The sequence below is a fragment of the Atractosteus spatula genome, chromosome 6, assembly GCF_055471065.1.
Source record: "Atractosteus spatula isolate fAtrSpa1 chromosome 6, fAtrSpa1.hap1, whole genome shotgun sequence".
NCBI classification, from domain to species: Eukaryota; Metazoa; Chordata; class Actinopteri; order Semionotiformes; family Lepisosteidae; genus Atractosteus; species Atractosteus spatula.
In genome coordinates, this window is record NC_142711.1 from 46135539 (window position 1) to 46161994 (window position 26456).

The window sequence follows — 26456 nt, forward strand, 5'->3', positions numbered from 1 at the left end:
TACTCTGCATGTTAGCAACCTACAGCTGGAGAAGGTATAATAAATTAAAAAAGTCAAAGCCAAACTACTGGAAAATCCGGCAATGCATTTTAGTAAAAAATATCCAGGTGCTGCACTATGAGATTTTTGTTGACAAACTGTGTATTTCAGAAGACAAGACAGCCTGTTTTAAATAATTACTGTAGGTTTCTAATTAATTGAGCCATGAATATCACCAGCAACTTCTCTGACTAAAAAAAATATCAAATTACCACACATGGACTTTAAACACCTGAAGTGAAATCAGAAGTCTATTTACTGTACATGGGTGTGCTTTCCCAGAACCAGTTAATACTTACAGTAAATTCCTATAACAATAAGTTTTGTATATTGAGTGGCTAGTCATAAAATTAATCAATCAAGGTCTAAGTACTCCTACATGACCAATATTGCAGTAATTTCAGTGCAGATTGTTATCATTTTTACCAGCAGAGACAATAAAGAAAGTCCAAAGCTTTCAGCTATATAAAAGCCAAAACTAAAAAGCAAACAGACTGTAATGAAAGTTACAGTAGAAAAGGAGCCCTGATGTCAATGTATGACTGATAATTTATATTTTGTTTTCAAATTGGGCTTTTGTACCACTATGCCTCATACATTTGACATTCACTAATAATTAATTTGCACTTTTGAAAATGGTACAGCGTGCTATTGTATTATTACTCTAGCAAATAATCATTCTATATTTATATGCAGCACACTACTGTGCCCATTATGTAGGACTTGTTAGAAAAGTTTGTTTCAAGGCACAGTAACTAGTATTAGTATTAATCCTAATTAATAAATGACTTTGCAGATAGCAATGAAGTAATAATGAAGGAACATAATTCCATTTCATCTCGTTCTTATACAAACGAAACGGTAAAACCTAAAGCCTAAACTGAGTAGAGACCAATATGACACTGACAACACCAGCCTATAAATTAGTCAGCTAGCACCAGTCATTGTCCAATGATTTGTACATTTTGGGCACCATCTACAGTTAAAACATCAACCAGCACTTACCAATTTATTACTGTAAGGGGATGTTTGGTTCAGAGAAGATGGAGATCCATGTCTGAATCTACCCCAAGATGCTCTGGGGGATGAGCTGCCATACTCAATCACCTGACCAGTTGGGAGAAGACCGTTGATTAGGTGAGTATTCATATAAACAGGAAGCTGATGTTTGCACATCAGTTGATCACTGCTGTCTGGATCTCACTAGTGGGAGACAGAAGAAGTAAGGCACTGACCATGGGATTGTAAAACCCATAAATTGGGATTATTAAGAATTTATGAGTATCAGAGATTTTGGAAAAGTTTTGAAAGAGTTTTAGGAGGGAGACTTCGTGTGGAAGCTGGTAAGTAGCTTAACTGCCCAGTTTGTATAGCAAGGGATCAGTAGTAGGAGCTCAAAATTAGCACTTTAGTTTGTACTGTGAATTTGATTATATTCTTGTGCTGGTTTTGTATTTTTTGGGTATTCAAAGTGTTAGAAGCAAGATTTCCATTACAGAGCACTTTAATCCCACTAAAGCTGAGTTTTCAAACTACAGCTCCTCATAAAGCTTGCCTTGATGAAACAGAAAAACAAACACATTTTTTAACATAGACTTAACATGTCAGTTTATGGAAGATGAAACATTCAACAGCTGCAGTTAGCTTATAGATAAAAGCCTGTAGTTTGTAAAAGCGCAAATGGCCCAAAATGCTATTCAGATGTTGTGAATTTTGACCACTGTATGTATTTATATACAAAAGATCACTTTTAAGAAATTTATCATTAATAATCAGTTGAAATCCCAGAGAATTCAACCTAGAGTTTACACTCAGAGTGAGGTAACTTGGACAATAGTTAGTGACATTATATTTAAACATTTCTATTGTTTTCAGTTATCATGTCAGTCCAACTAATCTGGAAGTGTCTTAGTTGCTTTCACTAAGGAATAACAAAAGATATAGTATAGTCAGTCTATTGGTACGCACTGAACTGAATTGCTGAGGTCATTCAGCAATGACCTAGGTGCTGACACTAACCATGGCCCTAAACAAAAAACTGGTCTCAGAGGGACAAGGAACGTTGTCTCCTATGTTCTCTTACTATTTCAAGAGAAAACTGGATGATCCCTATGTTGTACTCATGTGTGAATGCCTGCACTTATTTTGTTATTTATAAGCCACTCTCCAGCAGCTGAAACCAACAAGGACAGATCAGAGAGACAGCTGTCCCATTACATGCACCAGTGCCCAAAGAATCCATTAATTTCCTTAATTGCATTTATTAGTGTTACAAATCTGCCATGAATTGACAGCACCATCCTACCACTAAATTCATCTCACATTATGATTTGGTTTATATTGTATATAAAACACAGAGCTGCAGCAGTTACAACATGTTATAAACCAGCTGTAGAGAGCAATAAAACGACATTCTTAAAAATAAGAATAAAATAAGTACACTTACAATTACGCCTTGTAGCACTGACTTAAATGTCTCCATTGTGGAAAATCCTGGTAAATTATTCAGGTACTGCATTTTAATAAGCAAAAATGTTAAATTAGCTTAGTTTTAAGAATCTTCAGCTATAAGCTAACCATAGTATTAAACGGTTTAGTGTGTGAATATTCTGAGATGTTTGGCTGAAAAGATAGACTGGCTATACATTTGACAAAATCAGATAAACACAAGGTTAGAAATAGGTGTGATGAACAATGGGGAAAAAATTGGTTGTTTCAAATACCAAAAAAAAAATAAATGTAACCATGAATTCTGAGTAATTGTTCAAGTTTCATTATTTAGATGTATTGTAAGTTCCTAGAAGATATCACTACAACAGAGAACAGTGAACAGTTACTTGTACAGGCTTTACATTTTGTTCAAGTGTAAGACTCTACATTTTGTACAAGTGTAAGACCAGCCTGTTATGGAATGTACTCCCATGAAGGTTTTACTTATTAACAGAATAACCTTTTGCCTATACAAAATACATATTATATAATACTGTATAATATAATTATATAATCAGATCTCAATCCTTCAGCTGTTAGCCTTCAGTGATCATTATGGTTACAGTCAATCCAAACCCTTTCAACTGCATGTAACAACTCAATGAGAGGATTTTCAGAGGGGCCACCTGGCAGTGAGAGATGACTTTGGCACTGTGACTGCTTTGATAACTAACACAATTGGGCACCATGTAATACTCATTAGCCTGGTTATTATTAAAAGTCATTATGCTCCCTTACATTGACCCTTTCTTACTAGTATATACTGTACATCTTACCCGGGACAATGACTTACTGAGGTGTCTCCTCCTAAATCTTGCACCTACCTGACATGTTTGCAAAGAAGAGAGAGCAAAAATTATACTATCCTGGTATGCAAGGATTTACAGTGTGTGCTAAAATAGCTTTTGTATTTATCCAAAAAGACTTGCAGCTGTGACTGCTGGCAAAGGTGCTCCACCAAGTATTGACTTGAAAGTAGAAAACACATAATTAACATATTTAAGTTTTAAATGTTGTCTTTGCAGTTTTTGCTGACATTCGTCCAACTTCTTTCCCCCATAAAAGTGATTACTGTTCAAGCATTCAAGTTTTTGCTTAAATAAATTCACTTTAAAATGTGTGTATATGATTTATAATTCAACAAAATGGGACATTATTTGTGAAAGGGTGAATACTTTTGCAACACACTGTATTATAGTATAATGTGCAATAATCTTTACTTTATTAATCCTTTCTCAGCCAGAGTTAATCGAGACATTTTACTGCATCATCATGTGACTCATTTCTAAATGTTACTGTTTGAAAACCATCAAATGACTCCCAGATACACACAACTGGAAGTGGTTCCTACAAGTCATTTAATATGTGTACATAAATCACCCTTAATTGAAAGTTAACAAAGGAACGTTTAATGAAGGTCTTTATAAATCTAATTTAAATCACCTGGCTCAAGGAGTTACATGTTCAGAGCTGAAGAGCTGACTTCAGCTTTACTTGTTTGTAAATGCATGGTAGGAGACATAATTTATCTAAGCAGGGAACACCCTTCTAATTGTTACTGGACAAAAACCAAAGCATGCTGAAAAAGAACAGATCCTATTTTTTTTATATTAAATATACCATATTACTAAATAACAGCAATGCATTTTAGAGCATTTTGCATCATTACTGATGCTGTATTGTAAGCAACCTATTTTCAATGCTGCTGTATTGAATTTTTGGATATTTATTCAAGTATTAAACATGGTTGTATTTTATTAATCTCAGTGTTATTCAACACTATTTCCAAATTGTCTTTAACAATCACTGGTACAGTATGTATCTAGTTCCACATGCAACCATGGCTTTAAAGTACTTATTGTACTCATTTAATATCATGCAAGGCTGGACTACATTCTGGATAGGCCATAACACTGTACATGCATTGTGAATCTGAATATTTTAGGATGGTTGGCTTGAACCACCAATATGTATATATTATGTATGTCTATATTATGCATTCAAAGGAAGCATCACAGTGATGAAGATGTTAGACTCTGTTGCAAACACTTTCAGACATAAGAGCTACACAATGGGTCAATCTTTGCAGAGTCTGCAAAACGTTGGGGCTGTGTATCGAACCTTTCTTCCCTATCCAATAAAGCTCTTGATTGAAGACATGGGAAACATGCATCTTCCAGTGTTGGGAAGCCTGGCTGTGGAAGGGGAGCCTGACTGAGTGTGCCAAGGGTCCCAGAATAGAAATGGGACCGGTCTCTTCCAGGTGAAGGGAAGACTGGCCATGGATGGGAGAGATGGGAGACTGAGTGTGCCAGGTGTCGCAGGAAATGAAAGGAAAGAAGAGAAGTGGAGAATTCATGAGCTTGTCAGGAATTCGTCCGTTCCAGCTCTTCCAGTGGAATAGAGGACTATAATATTGCATGTAAGAAGAGGAAGATCTAATACCTCTGTGAACGACCGGTTTTGGGATTGAGTGGGCTTCTCCGAAAGGGTATCACCAGTACATCTTAGCAGCCTGGACAGTTCCACAAGCCAACAGTCACACTGAAATGTGCACTCAGGGATACATTCTGTGGCTTTGGGAGTTGGCATTCCTCACACTGTGTATGTACCAAGAAGCCTTTGTGACCACCATATTGTTTTTAAAAGTCAAACAGCCTCCCTCCTGGGTTTCCTCCTGGCTGATTTGTCATTTCAATTGTGTGTGACAGTGATACATTTCTGACCCATACCTTGATTCATCATTCATTAGTGAGTCTTGTGAGCTTGATACGGTACATCATTTAGTCAACATATGGGAAAGTGAGGTGCCTGCATAAAGCAGGATGGCTGTCTGACTGGCATTTTGTTCACAAAATTACCACTAAACTACCGTTGTTATAGGAACCCCTGAATTGAGTGACGTGAAACTTGTCAGTTTACAGAATGCTTCAATTCTAGTTGGTATCATGGTAGTGACAATTATAGAGTGGCACTTTCTGTATTAACTAGGGTGGCCACCTGCCCACTATATTGTTCTTATCTCAATACTCATACCTGGGTATCTCATAACATCTGCTATTCAAAAAATGCATGGCCATTTCACTCCAAATTTGAGAGGTATCTTTCTGGTGACATTGAAATTTAAATGTTTAAATGTTGTGATACGCTGTATGTAGCTCCTTAATAAACCAAAGAAGCTTCCTGACCACCATGTTTTCCAAAAAATTCAAACTGCTTCTGTCACAGTTCTGATTTAACTGAAACACTCAAGAGGTTTCTTCAACACCCAAACTTGAACTTCATATGTTAAGGCAATACTTCTGAAAAATTCAAATGCAGCACATAATGCAAACCGGTACTACAAGTTCTGCCACAGCTTTGAGTTTTCTATTACTCACACATAAGTTGATTTAGTCATAGTTATACCAAGTGGGTAGGGACTTTCTTGGAAGCCTTCATTACTGCTGTATGTTTTCTAGTAATTATTATTTTTATCATTTTCATTACCATCATCAGAATCAAATGTGAACCTAAGCATGCTATAACAATCACAGTCAATAAACATGGCTTTTAGCTATTTTGGTTTTAAAAATAATCTGCAAATCATCCCTGCTACAATACTTTATTCTTTTCTTCAGATCCCAAAGAGAGCCAGAACTAAGAAATGTAAATCACAGAAATATATTTAAAACAAAAGTCCCCTGCCATTTCTATTAAACCTGAATCACCCAAAAAAGAAAATAAAGGAGAAAAGAGTTCATGACAAAACATTTTAGTCTTGTTCAAACCAACAGGAATTGGTTTGGGTTCCTGCAAAAAAGCTTTTACTGTTGGATATCGCAATACCACTGTGCAATCTGGTTGCCTTATGTACAAAGAGCCTAGGAATGTAAAACGGACAAGCAAACAGTGCAGAATAGTGGTACTTTGAAGCAGGCTGTGTTACTGTCAGCTCGATAGCTGAATCTTCTGGGAACACAAAATCAATGTTGCGATACCCACAGACAGGTTTTGTTTTATTCACCCTTTAGCTAGTATATTACATGAATTTCACAAACCAACATACTGTGAACAAAGGATATCCTGTATACCACATGTGGGCTCTGGGCCATTCTGTGAGAGAACCAGATATCTTTTCCATCTGGGTTCTTGATCCCGCTTTCTCCAATAGCTTAATTAAGGTTTCCTTGTATTTTCTTAAGGATTAACGACTCCAAAACTCAGCTCACAGCAGGCTTACACTAATATGTCATGCTACAGCTTCACTGCAAACTTTACAAAATCAAGGCTACATGGAAACAGATTTTGTGAGTGGCACACAGGCTGACAAATAACAGAAAAAGAATCTGTAAATTCCACAATAGCTGACAGGCACATGCTATTGCGAAGCACTGTTTGTGGTTATGCACAAAGCACGGCAACAGTAGAACAAATGAGAAGGAAAGCTCTGTTACTTTTTTCAAAGTTTAAAAAAGGACTTTTTCCTGCCCATCAGTGTGAGAGATGACTGCTTAGATATGACACAACATTTCCATTAAAACAAGATTACACAACCATATTACCTCGATCAAAATCATTCTTCAACTTCATCTATTGTACAGTATAACCACTCTTTACTGTAAGAATGACAAGAAATAAAATCTTACTATGAGTACAATTTTCATAAACTCACAATAAATACTGACTACTTTGTACACTAACAATTCAATTATGTAAGTTCAGGAGGCTCTTAGTTCTGATAAATATTGAGAAAGTTATTAACTTTTCTCTGATTTGCTGGCTATTAATTTAAAAGTAAATCCATGCAATATGAGTTTCTCATTTTTAACAACTTTTCATACTACCACCCTCTAAGTATTAAATGTTATTTATTTTTCATTTATCTGGATGTAGATTTTGCTATTTTTTTACTCCACATTACCCTTCATGGTAAGGAGTCACACATATTCCACCTACAGTAACTAATACTGTAATGTGTAGATAAACAGAAATTCTTGACTTGGACAACAAAAAACAATCAAACATTTCTGTTATGTTTCCAAACTTTAGAGTTACACCTGATAGTATGATAAAGGTGCAACACTGAAGAACACAGTCTCAAAACATTTTTCTTCCCTGTCATTTTAATTTTACGAGCACTGTTTGAGTTCTGAGGGCGGCCACCACGGCACCAGATATGACAGGATACACAAACCCTTACAGAATGACTATTTATCATCTTGACTGAGTGACAGGCTGAATGAGTGGCCAATAAAACAAACGTGTCAGATGGTAGCAAAGGGCATATCTCTCATGCACATAATTTAACCATGGAAAAATGTATTTCATTTGACCGATGTATACTTCTTTTTCTTCATTGGTTTGGCAGTTTTTTGTAAGTGTATGGCCTTCATGGGCTCAGTTGGCTATATTTTTCTGTACTCCCGTAGCCAATATTGGCTGAACTGGGGACAAACCCCCATGAAACCCTATTATATCCACTGAAAAGGGGCAATTTAGAGTAGCTAATAAAATCGAAACTGTATGACTGGGTACAGCTGACAGGAATTTGGAGCACAGGGTAAAAAATCATGAAAATTCGGTGAGAACATGCAAACTCCACACAAAGACAACTGAACCCAATATCAGGCAACCGATCCAGAATCTTGGATGTGTGAGTCTGTGGTACTAATATAGTGTATCTTATGATCATTTCTTGTGGTAGCCCAAAGGAAATGGGCTTCCACAAGACTATACTGTATACACCATCAATATAGATTGTTTTTTTAATTATTTAAATACTTAAGTGTTTAATGTCTTCTATGAAAATGACTCAGGACAGGGTTAATAATCACTGACAAAAAAACTGCTTTAGACCAACAGGTTTTACGTCTAATACATGTACGATGCTGGAAAAGCAACTCGAGGATCAGGCAGAGGTTAATACCACAATTAACAACTGTGCATTGTAGGCTGTGTTGTCCAGACGTCAGAGATTATCTGTTGTTTGTGTCTGGCAGCTTCTGCTTTACCTCTGATATTTGCAGCCTGTACTTGCTGACTTCAAAATGTCTCCGTCTTACCCAATGTTTTGCACAATGTAAAATGAATGCTATTTCCTCTAAATTAAATGCTGTTATCCGTAATTCACACTTCTCTGGTCCAGATATGTAAATTGGGATTGTATTGTTCTCGATCTTTTTTTCAGCTTCTTCAGTTTTTCCCAGAAATCAGACCCCCTGCTCGTTCCACCAATTATGAGTAACACATGAACCCCACTGACAACCCTTTTCACTATTATTTTTGCAGTAATTTAGCAAAAGATTTTTCATTTGTTCATTTGAATTGAAGGTAAAGTAAATATCCTTTAAAACTGTGATGGTGCTGATTACTGCTAAATAAATTATGATCATGTGTCAGACATTCATCAGCTGCTGACCAGTGGGGCAGGCTGCCATAGGACATTATTAAAAGTTCAACCACCAGCAATTTTTGACTGTAGCCTTAACAGTGAGACATTATTTCATTATTGTATATTACCTCTAAGCAGGATCTGAGTATTCATATATTATGTGAAATTCAGAATATGTCTAGTCGATGCATATTTTTTAAGCTAAAAAGCTTTGTTCATGGCAACCATCTGGACAGAACTGAATTTTAGGAAATGCCCCAAAGACAAAACTTAATGAATTACAAATGTACTCCTACTCATTCGATTATCTTATCAGTCCAATCTTGGTGTCCTGACCCATGAAAGAGAACAGGCTCTTGAAAGGTCATTTACCCCCCTGACAGGAATTGGCTAATCACTGACCTAATCCAGTGTTACTTCTTAAAACGTTCTAATAGATACTTGCTGGTGGTCAAGAGAAGGTCAGGCACAACTCTAGTGCAATAAAGTATTGTAACGCAACGGGGGTTCAGGTGGGCACCCTTGCCGCATCAGGTCGGCCCCGCACCGTCAGGGATGTGAACCCACGACCCTGAGATTAAGAGTCTCATGCTCTACCGACTGAGCTAGCCGGGCCTCCGGCATCACTCAACAGGGACTCAGCTTGTTGAGCTAAAGAGAGATCTCTCTATAGCCCAGTGGCTGTAGTCCTGCTATTACAGGGAACGGCGGTGACGTCACCGCTCTGGTAAGCCGGCTCTTACACACCACTGATGGCCGTAAGCCTTACACTCTCCCCCGCTTAACTCGCCGTCCTCGGCGAAGGGCTATCCCATCCCACTTCTCACACCAATGTAACGCAACGGGGGTTCAGGTGGGCGCCCTTGCCTTCTGCCTTCACAGGTCGGCCCCGCACCGTGGGGGACACGAACCCGGGCCTCCGGCGTCACTCAACAGGGACTCAGCTTGTTGAGCTAAAGAGAGAGTCCTGCTATTACAGGGAAGGGCGGTGACGTCACCGCTCTGGTAAGTCAGCTCTTACACACTACTGACGGCCATAAGCGTTACATTTTCCCCCGCTTAACTCGCCGTCCTCGGCGACACACTCTCTTTAGCTCAACAAGCTGGGTCCCTGTTGAGTGATGCCGGAGGCCCGGGTTCGCGTCCCCCACGGAGCGGGGCCGACCTGTGAAGGCAGAAGGCAAGGGCGCCCACCTGAACCCCCGTTGCGTTACAGTATGAATGCTACCAGAAATAAAAGTGGAAATTCACTACCATGTTTCTTATAAGCATATGGTATTCTTAGGAATTCTGCTCTTTTATAGACCAAACACAAATTTTACATCCATGACTTTCATAGCAAAATGTAGTTAACTTTTGATCTTGACACAAACATTTCTTATTGTCAACTTGTGAGAATGAAGGTATACAAAATATGCCAAGGCAAATATGACGTCAGAAGTCATTAACCTTACTCTAGATTTTCTTAAATCTGAGATCTTGTAGGATTAGGTTAAAAACAGTAACCAAGGCATGATTTACTCACTAGCTTTTCTTTATGTGCAAAAATAATTAGTTTACTTTTTGCTTTTGCATTCCTGCATGCTGACACGGCTCTCCACTTAATATTCTGAATTTTACAGCTATCAATATCATGTTACTAAAAGATAATTTACTAGAGGTGTAACAAATTCAAATTAGTCTTATCTGATTTGAAATTATGCCTACCTATACAGCACATAACATTCCAAGCACATTATGATACAGTATACTGTATTACAGTGGTCTAACTAAATGACATAAGTTTTGTAAGTGGCAGCACTTCAATTGCCATTTATGAAAACAATATTCTACCATAACAAATGTCAGCCCTCACCAGGACAATAATACTATTGTATGTGACTGTCCTCTGTAAAGAGGATTGTCGGAATTTGTTGCAATTTATCAACTGCTTTTCTAAACACCCTTACGTTTGCTAGTGTTGAATTTCTAACTTACTGTACCTGTGTTTTAGTCATCAAAACTTTCTCATAGCTCCGTTAATGTAGAAAATAATAAATACTATGTGTCTCTAATCTTATCTGCTGTTTCTACAGCAAGTAACAGGCAGTGCCATGCAGGTGTAACGCTTGATAGATGTCTAGGTCTATGTCCTGCAGTTTTAATGCCAATGTCAATAAACAGAAGATGTGGTTATGCCAAGGGCAAAAAGCTTGACCAATAATTCTCATTCTGGACACATTCAAAGCAATCTAATATGTGATGTCTGATAAAAGGTGAAATAACAGACACATTACCTGAGCTATTTTACAGTAATTGCGGATCTGAAGTTTCTGCAACTCACAATAATACCCATTTAATGTAAACTGTATTATATTGTTTACATGCAAGGTGGTATGGGTAACAGTCCCATTATTTTTAGGGATGGTCATTTTGATACTATATGTTTACAGTATATGCGTCCATTTTAGACTCTTCAATTCTGAATTTTGCAAACATTTTCAATGCATAGGGGGATCTGAGAAGACAGAAATATAACAAAAATGCTCTTTGTACATTGTGGAATTAGTTTCAGTTCTGTTGTGAGGGCTTTAAAGGAAAAGGGTATTTACACTTGTCAAATTGTTAAACCACAACAAATTACTACCAGAAGACATCCATGTCCAACTTCAATAGTCTTACCAGCACATCTGCTGGAATTAATAAGCACATTAAGGCTGTTGGAGTTTTGCTTTTCAAAGGCAACAACAAAGCTCAGCAGGTCTTGAGGGGAAGCTTATCAGCATATAAAATGTTATTCTCCAAGACTAGATGTAGACTCTGTCTTGGGGTCGTTGGTGCAAATGGTGAATATAACTGGTACTGTGATAATTTCTTTGCCTGATTTCATTTAGATAAGAAGCACTCAAACATTAGGGGAAAGGTCGTCTTGGAATACATTTAATAATTAAAAGTAATGCATAATTAAACAATAGATTGATTTTTTCACTCATAGCTTGCCAATAATTACCCAACATAGGGATAATACCTACTAGCTGGACTACTAGTCCCAGTAGTGAATACTAGTGAATACCTACTAGTGAATAGCACCTATTCACAAAAAAGGCTGACAAAATCAAACCTCATACTACACCAGTGAGCCTTATTTTTATTACATGTAAGGATATCAAAAAAACGAATCTTCAGGATCAACAGTATGGTAATAAGATTATAGGGATAGTCAATTTTAGAACATGTTAAACTCTGCAATATACATATACAAAATATGAAACGCTGAAGTTAAAGGAGCAACCTATGAAAAGGATATGTAAATATATACATATGTAAAAGACAAACTAAATGTTACAATACAATTACCTCCAAAAGAATTGAGACAGCAAAGTCAAAAAATGTTATTTTTGCTTTAAAGAACAACTTTGGATTTGTGATCGCAAGAAAAAAATGAAAAATAAATCTAATCAATCCATCATCTAACTGCTTCTTCCAATTCAGAAGCAACTGGACCAAGGCAGAAATACCCAGGACGAGACACAAACACCCTCACACTGAGAGCTAATTTTCTCAGAAGCTGATTAACCTACTGGTCTGTTTTTAGACTGTGGGAGGAAACTGAAGCACCTGGAGAACACATGTGAACACAGGAAGACAATACAAACTCCACTCAGACAGCACCTCAGCTCCAGAATTGAACCCAGGGGCCCAGCACTGTTAGGCAGCAATGCTAATCATTGTGCCACAATGCTGCCCTAAAAAGCTTTAATATTATATTGCTACATAATATTTTTTTTTGGAGAACAATTTATTTTTGAGTAATTCCGTATTTACATATACTGTATACATTCGATCAAATTAGAATGCAAACATACTGTACCCTGTGCTCATTCAATCGAATTGATTATAAAAATTGGGACACGATACTTCAAGAACAACTTCAGAGTGTAAAAGTCAGTTGGCTGCATATCCCTTCGATGAAATAAACGCATACCATCTGCCCCACTGAAATCATTATTCAGAAAATTATCGCTCTGACATTTTTTAGACTTCTGACATTTTTCTATAAAATGTGTGCTCAGTCAAATTTCAATCTGGAAATTGCCTTGGCCAGTTTAATTTTTTTTTTTACTTTTCTCTCCTGATTAATTCCTTGTATGCATTTGTCATGTTTTGAGTCACTATCATGCCGCAAGGTGAGTCCCAATAAGTACAGTACTGTAAGTATCTTCAAAATCAGCAGACAAATTGTTTCTGTAAACAATTAATTCTGCTGCTACCATTCATTGTGTGCTGGCTATGTGTTTTGGGTCATTGTTATGTACGGAAACATTTTGTGCAACATGAGAAAAAAACGTCACACTTCTGTCTGCTGCTGCCATCCTTAGTTACTATACATGATCAATAAAGATGACTGAGACAGTCATGCATTCCCAAACCACGCCTTCACCTCCACTTCATGCTTCACAGATGAGGTGGTGATCTGTGGAGCATCTGCAGTTTCTTTCCTTCTCCACACTTTAGTTTAAACCTTGTCATCTGTCCCTAAAACATTATTCCAGGACTCTCCTTCTTTATCTTTGTACTTCCAAGCAAATTCTGTTATGATCCTTCTGTTTTTAATGCTGATGACCGATTTATGTTTTGCAGTGCAGGCTCTGCAATTTTGATGTCTTAGTCTTCTGCAAACTGTGGATTTTGATCCAAATTCGCTAATGCACTCTAGAGGTTCCTGGTGATGTAACTGACAGTTGTTTGAAGGTTTTCCTTGATATACGCTTTCATCAGCTGCAGATGTTTTTGTTGGCCAACCCAGTTCTGGATGATTAATAATTAATCCTGTAGTTTCTCTCTTTTGTGCTCTATTCCAAATTGTTGATTTGTGTTTGCCTGATTTCTGTGGTTCTGATAGAGCATTTCTTTTCTTTTAGCTTCAAAATTGCCTGTTTTTCTATAACAAAAAGGTTTCTGGTTTTCATTTTGACTTTGGACACTAAAAACAAAACAAGACAGGGTGATAGGATGTTCACAGCTCTTTAATGAGTCTAATTACCCAACAACAGCACCTGACCAACAAGAGGCCACTAATATGTTTAGTCCAAAGATAAGAATTAAATTAACATTATTTAAAATAAAATACTTAGGATTTTTAATAATCAGTCATGTTTTTGTACAGTTTATGTACAGTCATGCAAATAAGTAGACATAAACTACTAAACATAGAACTTTGCATCTACAGTATTCACATTTTATTGTTATTATTGATGTTATTATTGATGTTTTTGACCCTTTATTGACAATGCAGGTGGCCTTATCCAAGGTAACTTAAAATGGTATCGAAGTATAAGGCAGAAACATTGATTCTGGTACAGATATTGCATTATTTTAAAGGTAAATTTGCAGTATGTCATTTTAATAACGATAATGTATTGTTAAATGCTACATTTAATCATACATTAATTTACCTTCAATTAGCACCTGATTAAGATTACAAATAAAGTTAATTTGACTTCTTATCCACTTTATTGGTTCAACTAAGTCATTAAGGAATGAGGAATAAGAGGAACGAAAACCAGAAACAGACAGAGCACGCCAGGAGCAGGACTGTCTACCTTTGACATTGGAAGTATTTACTGTACACTATAGAAACACTTTCCCAAGATTCTCTGCTCAGATTACTGAACTTTTACAGACCCATTCCCACCCCTCAAGTACCTTAAAGCTGTGCAGGATGAGGGACCATGCTCAGATTCTCAAAACAAATTCCAGACATGGAGAATACAATGATTCTAAAATTGCAAAAATAGGAACAAGTAATTAGACATGACAATGTCTCAACAATTTACTCACAGCCTATCCTCCCATTATCCCTGTATGGTACTGAAGCCTGTTAAAAGTTTACTGGAGCCTAGACTGCAGTCCCATTTCCTGCCCCCAGGGGAACATGTTCATTACAATACATGTGTCAATCAATATACATACTGTATGTATAGCCATATTCTTATGGTAATTTTTTCTAATTACAAACAAAACAGGGAATTTTTTGCATATATAAATTTATAACAACACACAACATTTGCATATAACAGCAGAGGCAGGAATGAAAGAACCGTGCAACAGAAACGAAAATGCCAAAACATTTCACACACAACCTGGCAAATTACCACACCCTTCAGCAGTGGCAACGGTCACAGTACCTCAGTCTTCCCTCGGGTGTTACTGGGTGTTACATGTTTTATGATGACAAAGAGCATGGTTTCTTTGGTAACTGTCATTGTACCTACTTGCACCTCTTACTAGACATGCATTCACATCACCCTGCCCTAGGTTACCACTGTCTGTGGGTAAGTATGCGGTGGTTTCTAATAATCACATGCAAAAGCCACAAAGAGTCAATGAAAAAATATACAGAATATCTAGAACATTGTTGAAATCACTTAAGAATAAAACAAATTGAAACTGAAGTGTTATTAAAGTAGGGACATACCACATTTAATATAGAATTTGTCTTTCAGCTACTACACCAGAAAAAAATAGTTAACAAAAAAAACAACGTGGTAATAACTGAGTGGGGGAAAATAGACTAACTGCAGAGTCTAAACTTACAGTACAAGTATTTTCATAGTGTTGTGTTTAGAATATCTAAAATTTGCAAGGCCTCAAACCCTGGCAAACAGTAGGATCTGATTGTTGCATTGGAAACACTTGCTAGAATTCTTGTGACTCATCTTATTTTTTTAAGTTGCCCTTTTCATTCTAAAGTGTATTTACTTTCCCATAACTTACTTTGTCAATACTTTAAGGGCCTTTCATAAGGAAAACATTTTGGGATAATTTATGATGTGGTCACACAAAATGAACAGCACTGCATTGTCCTAAGCTATTTAGATACAACAGGGACACAGTGTATATCACTTTGACTGCATGACCCAAAGTTGGCAAATGCAAGAAGAAAACACATTTAAAAAAAGAACTTCTGTGATTTTTTTTTTTAGTTTATCATCTTGATGCAGTCCTGTCGTTCACCAAAAGAGCATCAAATTGAGTTAAATTTTGGGGTGACTATTGATCCTGTAAAAAAAACGTGTTCTACAGTATGACATAGTGTACTATTGTGTAGTTCACATTGTGGACCACCGTCAGCTAATCCAGAATTCTGCTGTTAACTAAAACTAAAAATTAAGACAGTCCCATAATGCCCAGTACAATACAGGGAATATTGGAAAATTTTCTTTATTACCTGTAAACCTCTACATAGTTCATCTAATATCACCTTACATTTTAAATAATAGCCTGAATCTGAAGCTAATACAACTTCGTAATGCATGGAAACTATTAACCACAGAATCAAATGTCCTTTTATTTAGAGAGCAAACCTCAATGGTAACAAGACTTCAAAATAATAGAAAATAATAGAAAAATTATAGCAAAAAAGCTAAATGGTTATGAGTAACAGTCACTGTTGTTATAAAACATAATAGGATAAAATGTCCCTAAATATCTGTGTGAAGCACCAGGAAAAGTTTTTTACGGCAGTTACAGATGTTCTTCTCTCAGAACTATGCAGATGACTAAAAGCTGTTGAAAGAATAATAAACAAATTTTAAAGGCATGAATAAAGAAACCACAGTCTGTACAGGGGAGGAAATAAGAACTCAGATAACAGCACTTGCAAAGTTAAAATATATTGTAAAATATATTATATAATATAAAAATTATATTTTAAGAAAATCCTTAATAATCAAATAAAAATCACAAGGCATTTACTGTATAACCTTCATCTTGAAACCTACAGTTCTTTTATACTCTGCTTAAATGTACACTAAAACACTGAATTTGAAATTCCTACATGTCTAAAACCAGTTAAATAAGTTACATCTATATATTTTTCTATTTATTTTTTCTTATTTTCTACAAGTAATGATACTGTACTGTATAGTTTTAAAACCAACTTTCTAAAACACTGTTGTGAAAAAATGCATGACACATGGTCAGTGTATAGATGAGGTCTTAAAAACTGCTCCTGGCCAAATAAATCAAAGCTTTATAAGATAATACAAGTACATCATGATGGACATATATAAAAATGTAAAGCCAAATGGACATAATCCATTTGATTATTTATTGGTACAGGTATGCCACATATAACAATTAACCATTTTTTATCTTTCCCAATTTAATCCAAACGTTTAGCATTTCTTTGAAAGTGTTCACAGGTGAAGCGATGTGTCCACCAGCTAATTGTGCAAACTGTAATGGGGTGGTACAGCGCATGTATATATTTTTGTATATTGTTTATATATTAAAAACCCTTTTACACCTTGCCCAAGGATCCAACCAGAGATTATCTAATTTGCTGTACTGAAATTAATGTTCTGAATATCAAATTGTTTTTACACTAAGTTTTGAATATGGGGTTTGTAAGAGAAGTGAATTTTTAATACAATTATCAGAAAGAAAAATCTGCACTTAAAAGGCAATGAAAAATAAGACACAGAAGTTGCTTCGTCTCTCTTACTTCAGTGAAAGTTTTGAGAAAGCAGTTTATTATGTAACAGAAAGGCTTCCAGGAGATCAGACGGACCAAGTGATTTTCTCTTCCTATATGATCTGCATACCATTGTTCACAAGAACCTTATACCTGTGTACTCTAAAACATCTACTTTAATTACCCTAACATGTGGAGAAGCACACATTTTTGGACCAATATTTAAAGTTAATGTTTGAAACCTTTATACAAATTTAGATATGTAAGACAACGTTATGCATTCCTCAGCCTAGTTGTGAGGTTCTTTTGTGAATACAACAGGATTTATTCGGAATGTCTGGCACAAAAGAAAATTCCTACACACTGAAATCACAGAAATGTACACAACTATACAAGGTGCTTTACAGACCATATAAGATAATGAAAGAGTGGCATAAAGTATATGTGTTCAGGTGGGTAGCTGCGTCAGCATGCGTAGGCTGCAAAGGTACAAGTAATAGGTTTATTCCAAGCTGAAAAAAAGAAGAAAGAAAACACAACGTTTCGGCCATGGAGCCTTCTTCAGGTGTGAGTAAAGTATATGTGTGCATTTACAAAATATTACAAAAATGTGCAAAATTGATACTTAACCAAACTGAGCACACAGCTGTGAAAACAAAAGCAGAAACCTAACTACTGCAGTAATTTTAATCACAAATCTGATTGCTTCTGACAATGAAAAGGTTTTGTGCAACACTGTTATTTAGATTGCTCCTAAGCTGATGAACACCAATGGTGAAAAGAAAAAATAAAGTTCAAGGGGAAATTCTTCTTTTGCCCCTTCAGTCAACCAAAACAATTATTCTGAGAGTTAAGATGAAAATTCACAAAATGTCACAGCAAAGTCCATTGAATTGGAATACAATTCAGAGTAGCTGTTTGAATAAATAATAAAAAATAAGAAATATTTAACTTAAATAAGGCAACTTTTCTCATTCTCAATGTTGAAAGTGCTTTTAAAGACAAACAATAAAATGAACCTGGATGAAGCTTCATTAATACAGCAGGTTTTTAATCAAAACCATAAACAGTTTACAGGGAAAAGGAAATACTAAATCACAAGGCTCATTACTGTCACAGCTGTCCTGTTTTTGTCACCACATAATCAAAAAAACTTCATTGTGTATAGATTTACTACCTTTTTAAAAAATAATGGTCTATAAACCAAGGATCAGCAGCTTCTTCGACCATGTGGAGCATCCCGAAGAAACTCCAAAAACTAGATAACATCTGTTTTAAGAATTAACTGTGAAACATAAATGAGAGAACACAAATGTACATGATGTGAAAGTGCATTTAAAAGTAAGAACAGTACTTCTTTTAATAAAGAGATGTAGGAGTACGAAACATTTTGTTTAAGGGAAATGGCAGTCCCCAATTTCTCAGACGAGATATTAAATCTCAGTAACAAAATAAATTAATTAAGCGCATTGCAAAAAGTTTACAAATTCAGAAGTAAAGACAAAATTGTGACCTCTGCGAAAGTAGTGTATGGTCGCCATGTTGTCGCAAGAGAGGCGAGAACAAGAGTTTGTGCAAATTGTGACACGGTACGGCCATTCCTGCTCAATAGTTATAGTAATGACTGAGGGATCAAACATTTATTCGCCCGTATGCATACGTAATAAAGGAAATTCCTGTTTCATACACACCCGGATTGTGTTTCCTTTTGTTGGGCACAACATGACTAATGTAATGTGATGAACAGTACGAGAGATTACATACAGGTTGTGAAGCAGAGATTTCACAGCAGAAATGTTCCAGTGTGATCTGCACGCACAGATAACAAGTTGTATTTGTTGGCAATAGAGCTGAGCTGAGAGCAATATTTCTATTGGATTAAAAGAGAGGGATTCACAAGCCTGCTTGTTTACAATGTAATAGGGCCACTTCACCTTCGCAGACATTTGGTTGTCATGTTCTGAATCACAGAATATGGCACTGCTCATACTGTACCTGGAAATTTAGTCTTTTTTGTGATGTGAATTGGAGGTTTTACATGTATATATTTTACTTTCAATGGGGTTTAAAATGCACTCATCAATGCTGAATCTTTCTAACCCCGAAACATAAAAATAGAATTGCAGTTCAACACCTTAACTTACTGCTAAAGCAATCATTAAGATTGGTAAGATGGTACAATCTTTAATTACATTTACATAATTTAACTTTTTTTTCTTCCCTGTATTCCCCACTGTCCATTTGGTAGATGTTTCATGCTAAAACAACACCATTTCTTTCCATTTATATAAAGATAAAATCTTGTGCTCTGCAGTTTCTCGCTGAAATAAAAAGCACCATTTTAATCTACATTCACTGATACAAACTAGAAGCCAATATTTATTTTTACATTACAGAATGTCACAATAGTTACTTTATCTATATAGCCTACACTGTAAATAAAGTTGCAGATAGAAAAATGTAACTTGGAAGGTCAAGAGCTCATAATTCCTAAATCACCATCCAAGAAAAATGTTATTCATGGGCCAGCTTTATAGTGGGACTCATTAAAAACAGTGTTCAAGGTAAGAAGTTTTTTTCTTTTAAAGCTGTAAATATTTCAGGGCAAAGCTGTTGCTGAACTTGTCAACTCATCACAAACAGGAGCCAACATGATGATATTCATGACATGGGGTGTTCCAAAGCTCTGATGCTATAAGATGTTGCTTAATTATATGGACAGAAGTGCAGAATATTGTCTGCAAATTGCACATTAATCTCTTCTATAAATACAGTATAATTTAGCTGCAAATTACACAGTGGATTATAATAAATAAAACAAAAACAAACAAATATACCATTTTCCTTCAGAGCTGGGACTATCCCCAAATTAAACATGGCCTGTAATTTCTGATCCTCATTTTATGAAAGAAATATGAACACACAACCTGTACTTTGCATGACAAAAAATTAAAATACAGGCATCACCTCAGAGAATGTCTCACCAGTTATTCCTGTTCCACTGAGCTGGTTGGAAATGTAACAGTCTACTCACATAGAAGGTGAAGAGGTGCTTGGCACCTTTGTCCAGTCAGTAATGGCTTTTTCGCCCTGTTTTTACAAGTTGTTTCTTACAAAACAGCTGGGGTTTAATTCAAAAGGCTTGTTCACATAGGCTCCATGCAGCTGAAGCTGTGATATCATTCCAGCTGGATGAGAACTAGATCTGTTTCATGTTCACACAGTGTCTTCTTCACTGTATCAGCTACGGTTTTTCATAAGTATCCAATTGGAGATCTGTCTTGTAAGTTCCACAGGTCTTAGTTTAAAACAAAATGTAGATTGATCCATGACCAATGTTAAAAATAATTACTTTAAAAAATCTGTCACTGTAATAGGTTATATTGTAAGCATTACCTTTTAAATTAGTAAAAAAGGTTATGGGACATTGCGTTTGAGAGATTAGATGTTGACTGCACACACTATGTAGATCACTGTAACCAATGATGTTTTAAAATTATTCTCTCACATCTTCTTGTCATTTTTTAAGTTACTCCCTTAAAATTCAGCAAGTAACTGTAATTGATTACCATTTTAAAAGATACTTTATCCACCAAGGTAACATTTTGAAGGAGGCTGTGCCTGCTTCAGAAACAGTGCTGGTAAGTTCTTTCATAAGAGAGTATATTTACAATATACTACTGCAATCAACTGTTTAAGGCCGAGAACGCTGCCAAGATTGCAGCAATACTGCTACATAATTCTCAACAAAAAATCAGGACAAGAACATGTATAAGCAAATTACAAATTGTAAATCACGTAATTTACACAAATTATTCCTTCATCATATACCAAACTTAATCCACAGCAGTTCCTCAATAGACAAGAGTTTCTTACAAGAACTTTCCAAAGGCAAAATAAAAAAGCAATGGTTTTTGATGACTAATTCAAAGAGCAACTAGACATGCAAAGTAGATTTTAATGTAAAATGAGTACATAAGGATACATGCCATTTTTCTTCATATTGATTAACTAAGAATATACAGTTATGTAAAATATTAAATACTGTATGTGATATTTTAGAATTTTGATTTATTTCACACATATTTTACCTTTCCTTAAATATTACATGAAACACAATGCAGACTGAAACTACTTTAATATTATTGCCGTTATCAAAATAAACACATAAACAATAACTTTTTGATTGGTTAAATACACTATTGTAATGATAAATGTGACTAAGAAATGCTTCATTCAAAAATATATTAATATTATTGCACCTCTAAGGGTTTGTGAGAGTAAAGAACAAGCTACCCAGCCATGTTGCTGAAATAGATCAATTAGCTACTAACTACCAAATGAGCTGGATGGCCGAATGTCCTCCTTTCTTTGTTTCTTAAGTAGAATTGCACAGTATAAAAAAAAACAGCAGAGCAGAATGTTTCAAACACATTTTTCAATACTTTTATGACTGCCTTTAAGTCCTTTGAGTCTTTTTAAACCTGTGCTGCAGATGGGTATTTTGAAGGGATATCATTAAATTGCATTTATGCTCAATTTCATGGCAAGCAAATAAAAAGAACCAAATAAACATCTGCAGGAATCTCATTAAAACAAAGGGTTTCATTTGAATCTGTCTCATCATTCGTTAGAGAATCACCATCAAGTTCAATTAATCGGGCAAGCCCATGTTCACAAAAGACTAATCTAGGTTTCTGACCAAAACCTCAATAATGTTCATCAAGCTATACAAACGTATCTCATGCACACATCAGCTAAGTTTAGTCTCCACTTGTTTACATTATTTTTCTCTTTCCATTTCTATACTTTGCTTAACCTTCAAAATAACATCTGTTGTAAAGTGGCCTTAATTACCCCTTACTATTAGAGTATATTTTTGTATATTATATTTTGTATTTTAGGGTATAGGGTATATTTTCCTTGGTTTTCTTTATCTTTCCAAATGTTGATTTTTTTAAAATGGCATTACTACAAATACCACTATTACTGATATTATTTCAATGTTTCAATATTACATTTCAAAAACTTTTCAATAATTTTATGACTTACCACTGATCCACCATTTCTTGCCATGAATCACGTAGGTGTCTCCATCTTTCTCCAGGCTACATTCCATGTTGGTGGCATCACTGGAAGCCACATCTGGCTCTAGAACAGGAACGCAATTGAAAATTCTGATGACAAAACATGAATTTGAAGAAGTATGGGAGGTACTGTAGAACATTTGTGAAAAGGGGCATTACTGTTGATTTATTCTTTTAAGATCCAGAAAGAAAATCTCTAAAACAGGTAGAACTGAACAAGAGCATGAAATAATGAAGCTAATGTGAAAAAAATAAGCGGCAATATGAGTCACATTAAGGGCCAAGGGTACAATTAACATTATGCAGATGTAAAAAAAAATCATCAGCTTGTTTGAAAAACATTCTTGAAAGTGACTAGTACTGTCTTTTAAACTGTTCTTGCATTGTTTTGTAACATGGTTTTTCTTTTAGAAAAGTATGTAAACTTCGTGTGAAGATTTCATGAAGTATGGACAACCCTGAGTTTTCCCACAATAATAAAAATACATTTTTAAAGAAAAGAAACAATTACATTTTAGACAATAGCCAATCACAAAGTTTAGCATTCAGCACTTTTCACAAAGCTTATCAAAGGTAATGAAAAAATAAGTTAATTTGCTTACTTCAAACAAATACAGCTATATGTTAAAGGACTACACTGGCCATATTTGTTTAAAACAAAAGAACAGGTAATGCTTCCTTATTTCTTAAGAAACAATGTGGAAATTATGTTTTCAATATCGATGGCTGTGGTCACTGCAAAAACAACTGCAAAAGATACAGTAAAAAGGGGCTACCACCAGAGGTCAGTGGTCACCAGCATCAGATAAGATAAGATAAGATAAGATAAGATAAGATAAGATCACTTTATTAGCCATATACAACTTATTGCATTAGTAATGTGTCTTTTCCCATACCCCAGCTTGCTCTCCATGAAACACACAGACAGGGAGAGAGAAGCTTGGGGTCAGAGCACAGGGTCAGCCACTTATACAGCACCCCTGGAGCAACTGGGGTTAAGAGCCTTGCTCAGGGGCCTAACAGAGTAGGATTCCTCTGCCGACTGTGGGACTTGAACCTGCAACCTTCCAGCCAGAGGCGCAGATCCTTAGCCACAGTGCCACCCAATTATTGGATTAGATTATATTGTGTTCAGTTGAATTGAATGGTTGAATGTAATCAAAGTTCACCAACCCATGTAGTAAGTGGTTTCGTGTTCCTGAACGGTAAAAATAGTCATGGCCCCCATTGGAGGTGTGAACGATGATAACTGGCGGCCAATTTGAGTGTAAAAGGGATATAAATGTCAACCTGGCTGGAGCCAGTGAGTTCCTGCTAGTTGCTTCTGCCACCTTGGCCACTATGATGGTCCAATATGAGGATTGCAGGTCAAGGGAAGAAGAAGGGAAGCATGAAGGTTTGCCACCCTGACACAACCCTACCAAGGAGTGTGAAGAGCTGCCATTGCCACCTAGACTTCATCCAAAGGGCAAAGATCTGAAGCAGATGACCACTAGCATCCATCTAAGGGCTCTAAACAAAGTTGTTCCATGATTTCTTCAGAAACTGATGATTAAAGGATCACCCTTAAAACCTGCAGTATTGTGGCTATGTGGTTTCAAGACACAGAGTTGGTGTCTTTCATTAAAGTGTGAAAGAGAACCGCTCTTACCAGTCATACAGAAGCAGGAGGTAATCTCTCCTTGGAGAAGAGGCTCCAGCCATTGGGTCTTTTGCTCTTCAGTGCCGTACATGTGTAGTAGTTCCATATTCCCTGTGTCTGGATCACACAATGGACAGAAAACAGAAGAACAAATTCAGTGCTATTCTCAGCAGCTGGAGCTACTAGCCTGTATCAGAATAAGAGCTATAACTTGATTTTCCATTGCCTTCCTTTCTTTTTTATTTTCCAGAAATGAAATTGGAAACATTTATGTTTTATTTCCCATACTTTGGAACTGCCAGTTGGTTCACTTGCTTAGTTGAGCAACCATGTGTTGATAAAACTACAGAAATGGTGTCCACTGTCTGTAAAAGCAAATGACATTCATTTGGAAGTGGTAGTGTAATGGTAACTTAAAGGTTACTGAGCACCACAACCTATAATTTCCTTATTTAATTTAATGTAACATAATATCAGAATTAAAATATTAAAATGTCATATGTATTTAAGAATTATGGCTACTTCTCAAAGACAGTTTAAGTATTTTCACAAATATTCCAGCAATCACAGCATTTTAGATCTTATTTTTATTGTGCTACCTTTCCACACTTTTAAACCTTTTTGATTTATGAAGATATAAATCCATACCTCCTCTCTAGATCACATAAGATATCCTCACAGAACTATACACTTTATCTCACAATGACAGCCGAGGTTACAAATAATGTGAAAACTACTGTCATACAGTATATCAGTAAGAACAACAAAATAAAACAACACCAGACATATCTCTTATACAGCTTTAAGATAAAGCGACACAAAAATCCCATAGTAACAACTTTCCAGCCTGACTGAGATTAATGTGTTATGAAACAAGAAAAAGGAGATTCACCTGGTGCTTGACAGTTGAAGATCTCTGAAGCAAAGAAACACTTTCCCATCTCCTCTGCAATGAAAGCATAGTCTAGCTGGCTAAGTCCACTGATGGCAGGTAGAAACAGATTCCATAATCCACTAGCTCTGGCCTTCTCCTGAAAAAGAAATCAGGGTTATCAGACCACTTATCCTAACTTCAGCAGTTCAAATTAATTGTGATGCAAACATTACAAAGTTTTCCAGAGATGCCACTGATGTTTTGGGCATTCTAATTAAAGGCAATTCATCTCCCCCAGGATCATCTTGGTTCATGCTAATGGAGCTCATGATAAAGACCTCCTGTAACTGCTATTTCTGATTTACTGTGATAGTGAGCTTTCATCATTTTGGATAATTCTAATTTTTATAATTTTCTACAATTTGGTTTCTTAATTACATTTTTTCTTGGGTACCTAACAAATATTTCACAAACATGAAATACGCTACTGCCTGAAAAAAACAATGATACATTACTTAATAACAGGTGAAAACATTATTGTAACCACACTTTAATTTCAAATATGATCCAATGAGTGTATTTTTGCTTTGAATTTGCTACATAAATATTTTTATAATTAATATTATTTAATATTAATTAATATATTTTAAGCTGACTTATACAGCAATGAGAACCAATTCATCTGAAATGAGTTATTTTCTTTTAGTTCAAAGCAAAACATTTTTATATCAAATTTTCAATAAAGCATTTTGAGTTTATTTCATGTCTGGTGTTAAGAGCACAAGCTCCTATCAAAACATCTTCGTAACCACATTCATAATTTGCTTTTTACTATTCTGTAAAAATTTAAATGTTAGCTGAGAACAAGACAAGAGACTTAAATCAAGACTGGGGAGAAACTCAGAAAATCTGCTTGGTAGGTGCTATACTGAGTATCTGTCAATGTTCGGAGGTTTTGACAAAATCTCAAATTGTTTTATTTCATTGATACGAAGGAATTACAACTGTGGAGCTTCTCACTTGTCCTCTCTTGTTGCAGAAAGACTTGGCTCAGTTCTGTTTTACTGTACATGTACAGCAGTTCTCAGTCCGGCTGTTAACTTTAGCTAAGCTCCTCTGCAATTAGATTTTGGCAGTTCACACAGTAGTGGTTCCAGTCACGTGATTAGATAGCTTGTCAGGTTGTCAGGAATTCTAGTGGTCAAGATACATTTCACTACTGTTGTGTAACACTTTGCAAGTCAAGAAATCACAAGACCTGGTTGGCCGTGATGTCATCAGAAGTACTGTTCAGCCATACACAACAGGTTCCTCATTGGTAGATTGTGAATCTCTTATTGACAATGAGTCCTGAGCTCAGATGCATCTCCCTTTTGGAATTACAGACAAAGACACCAGGATGGATAATCATCACTGGGGATGTCAAAATTGATCCACTTCATTATATCATGGATTGTATCAGAATTCCAATACATTCTGCTTTTCAGCAGCCC

General features: G+C 35.9%; 1 protein-coding gene across 2 annotated transcripts in view; it reads right to left on the reverse strand.

Annotated features, from left to right (window-relative positions):
• acad11 (acyl-CoA dehydrogenase family, member 11) overlaps positions 1 to 26456 on the reverse strand; it is a 90125-nt gene that overhangs the window by 36640 nt on the left and 27029 nt on the right. For both annotated transcript variants that reach the window (XM_088919015.1, XM_088919016.1), the window contains 3 exons: positions 24982 to 25120; positions 24099 to 24206; positions 22413 to 22511 (listed from right to left, as the gene is read on the reverse strand). In XM_088919015.1, the coding sequence (XP_088775141.1) occupies positions 22413 to 22511; positions 24099 to 24206; positions 24982 to 25120 (346 nt within the window). The remainder of the gene's footprint in view (positions 1 to 22412; positions 22512 to 24098; positions 24207 to 24981; positions 25121 to 26456) is intronic.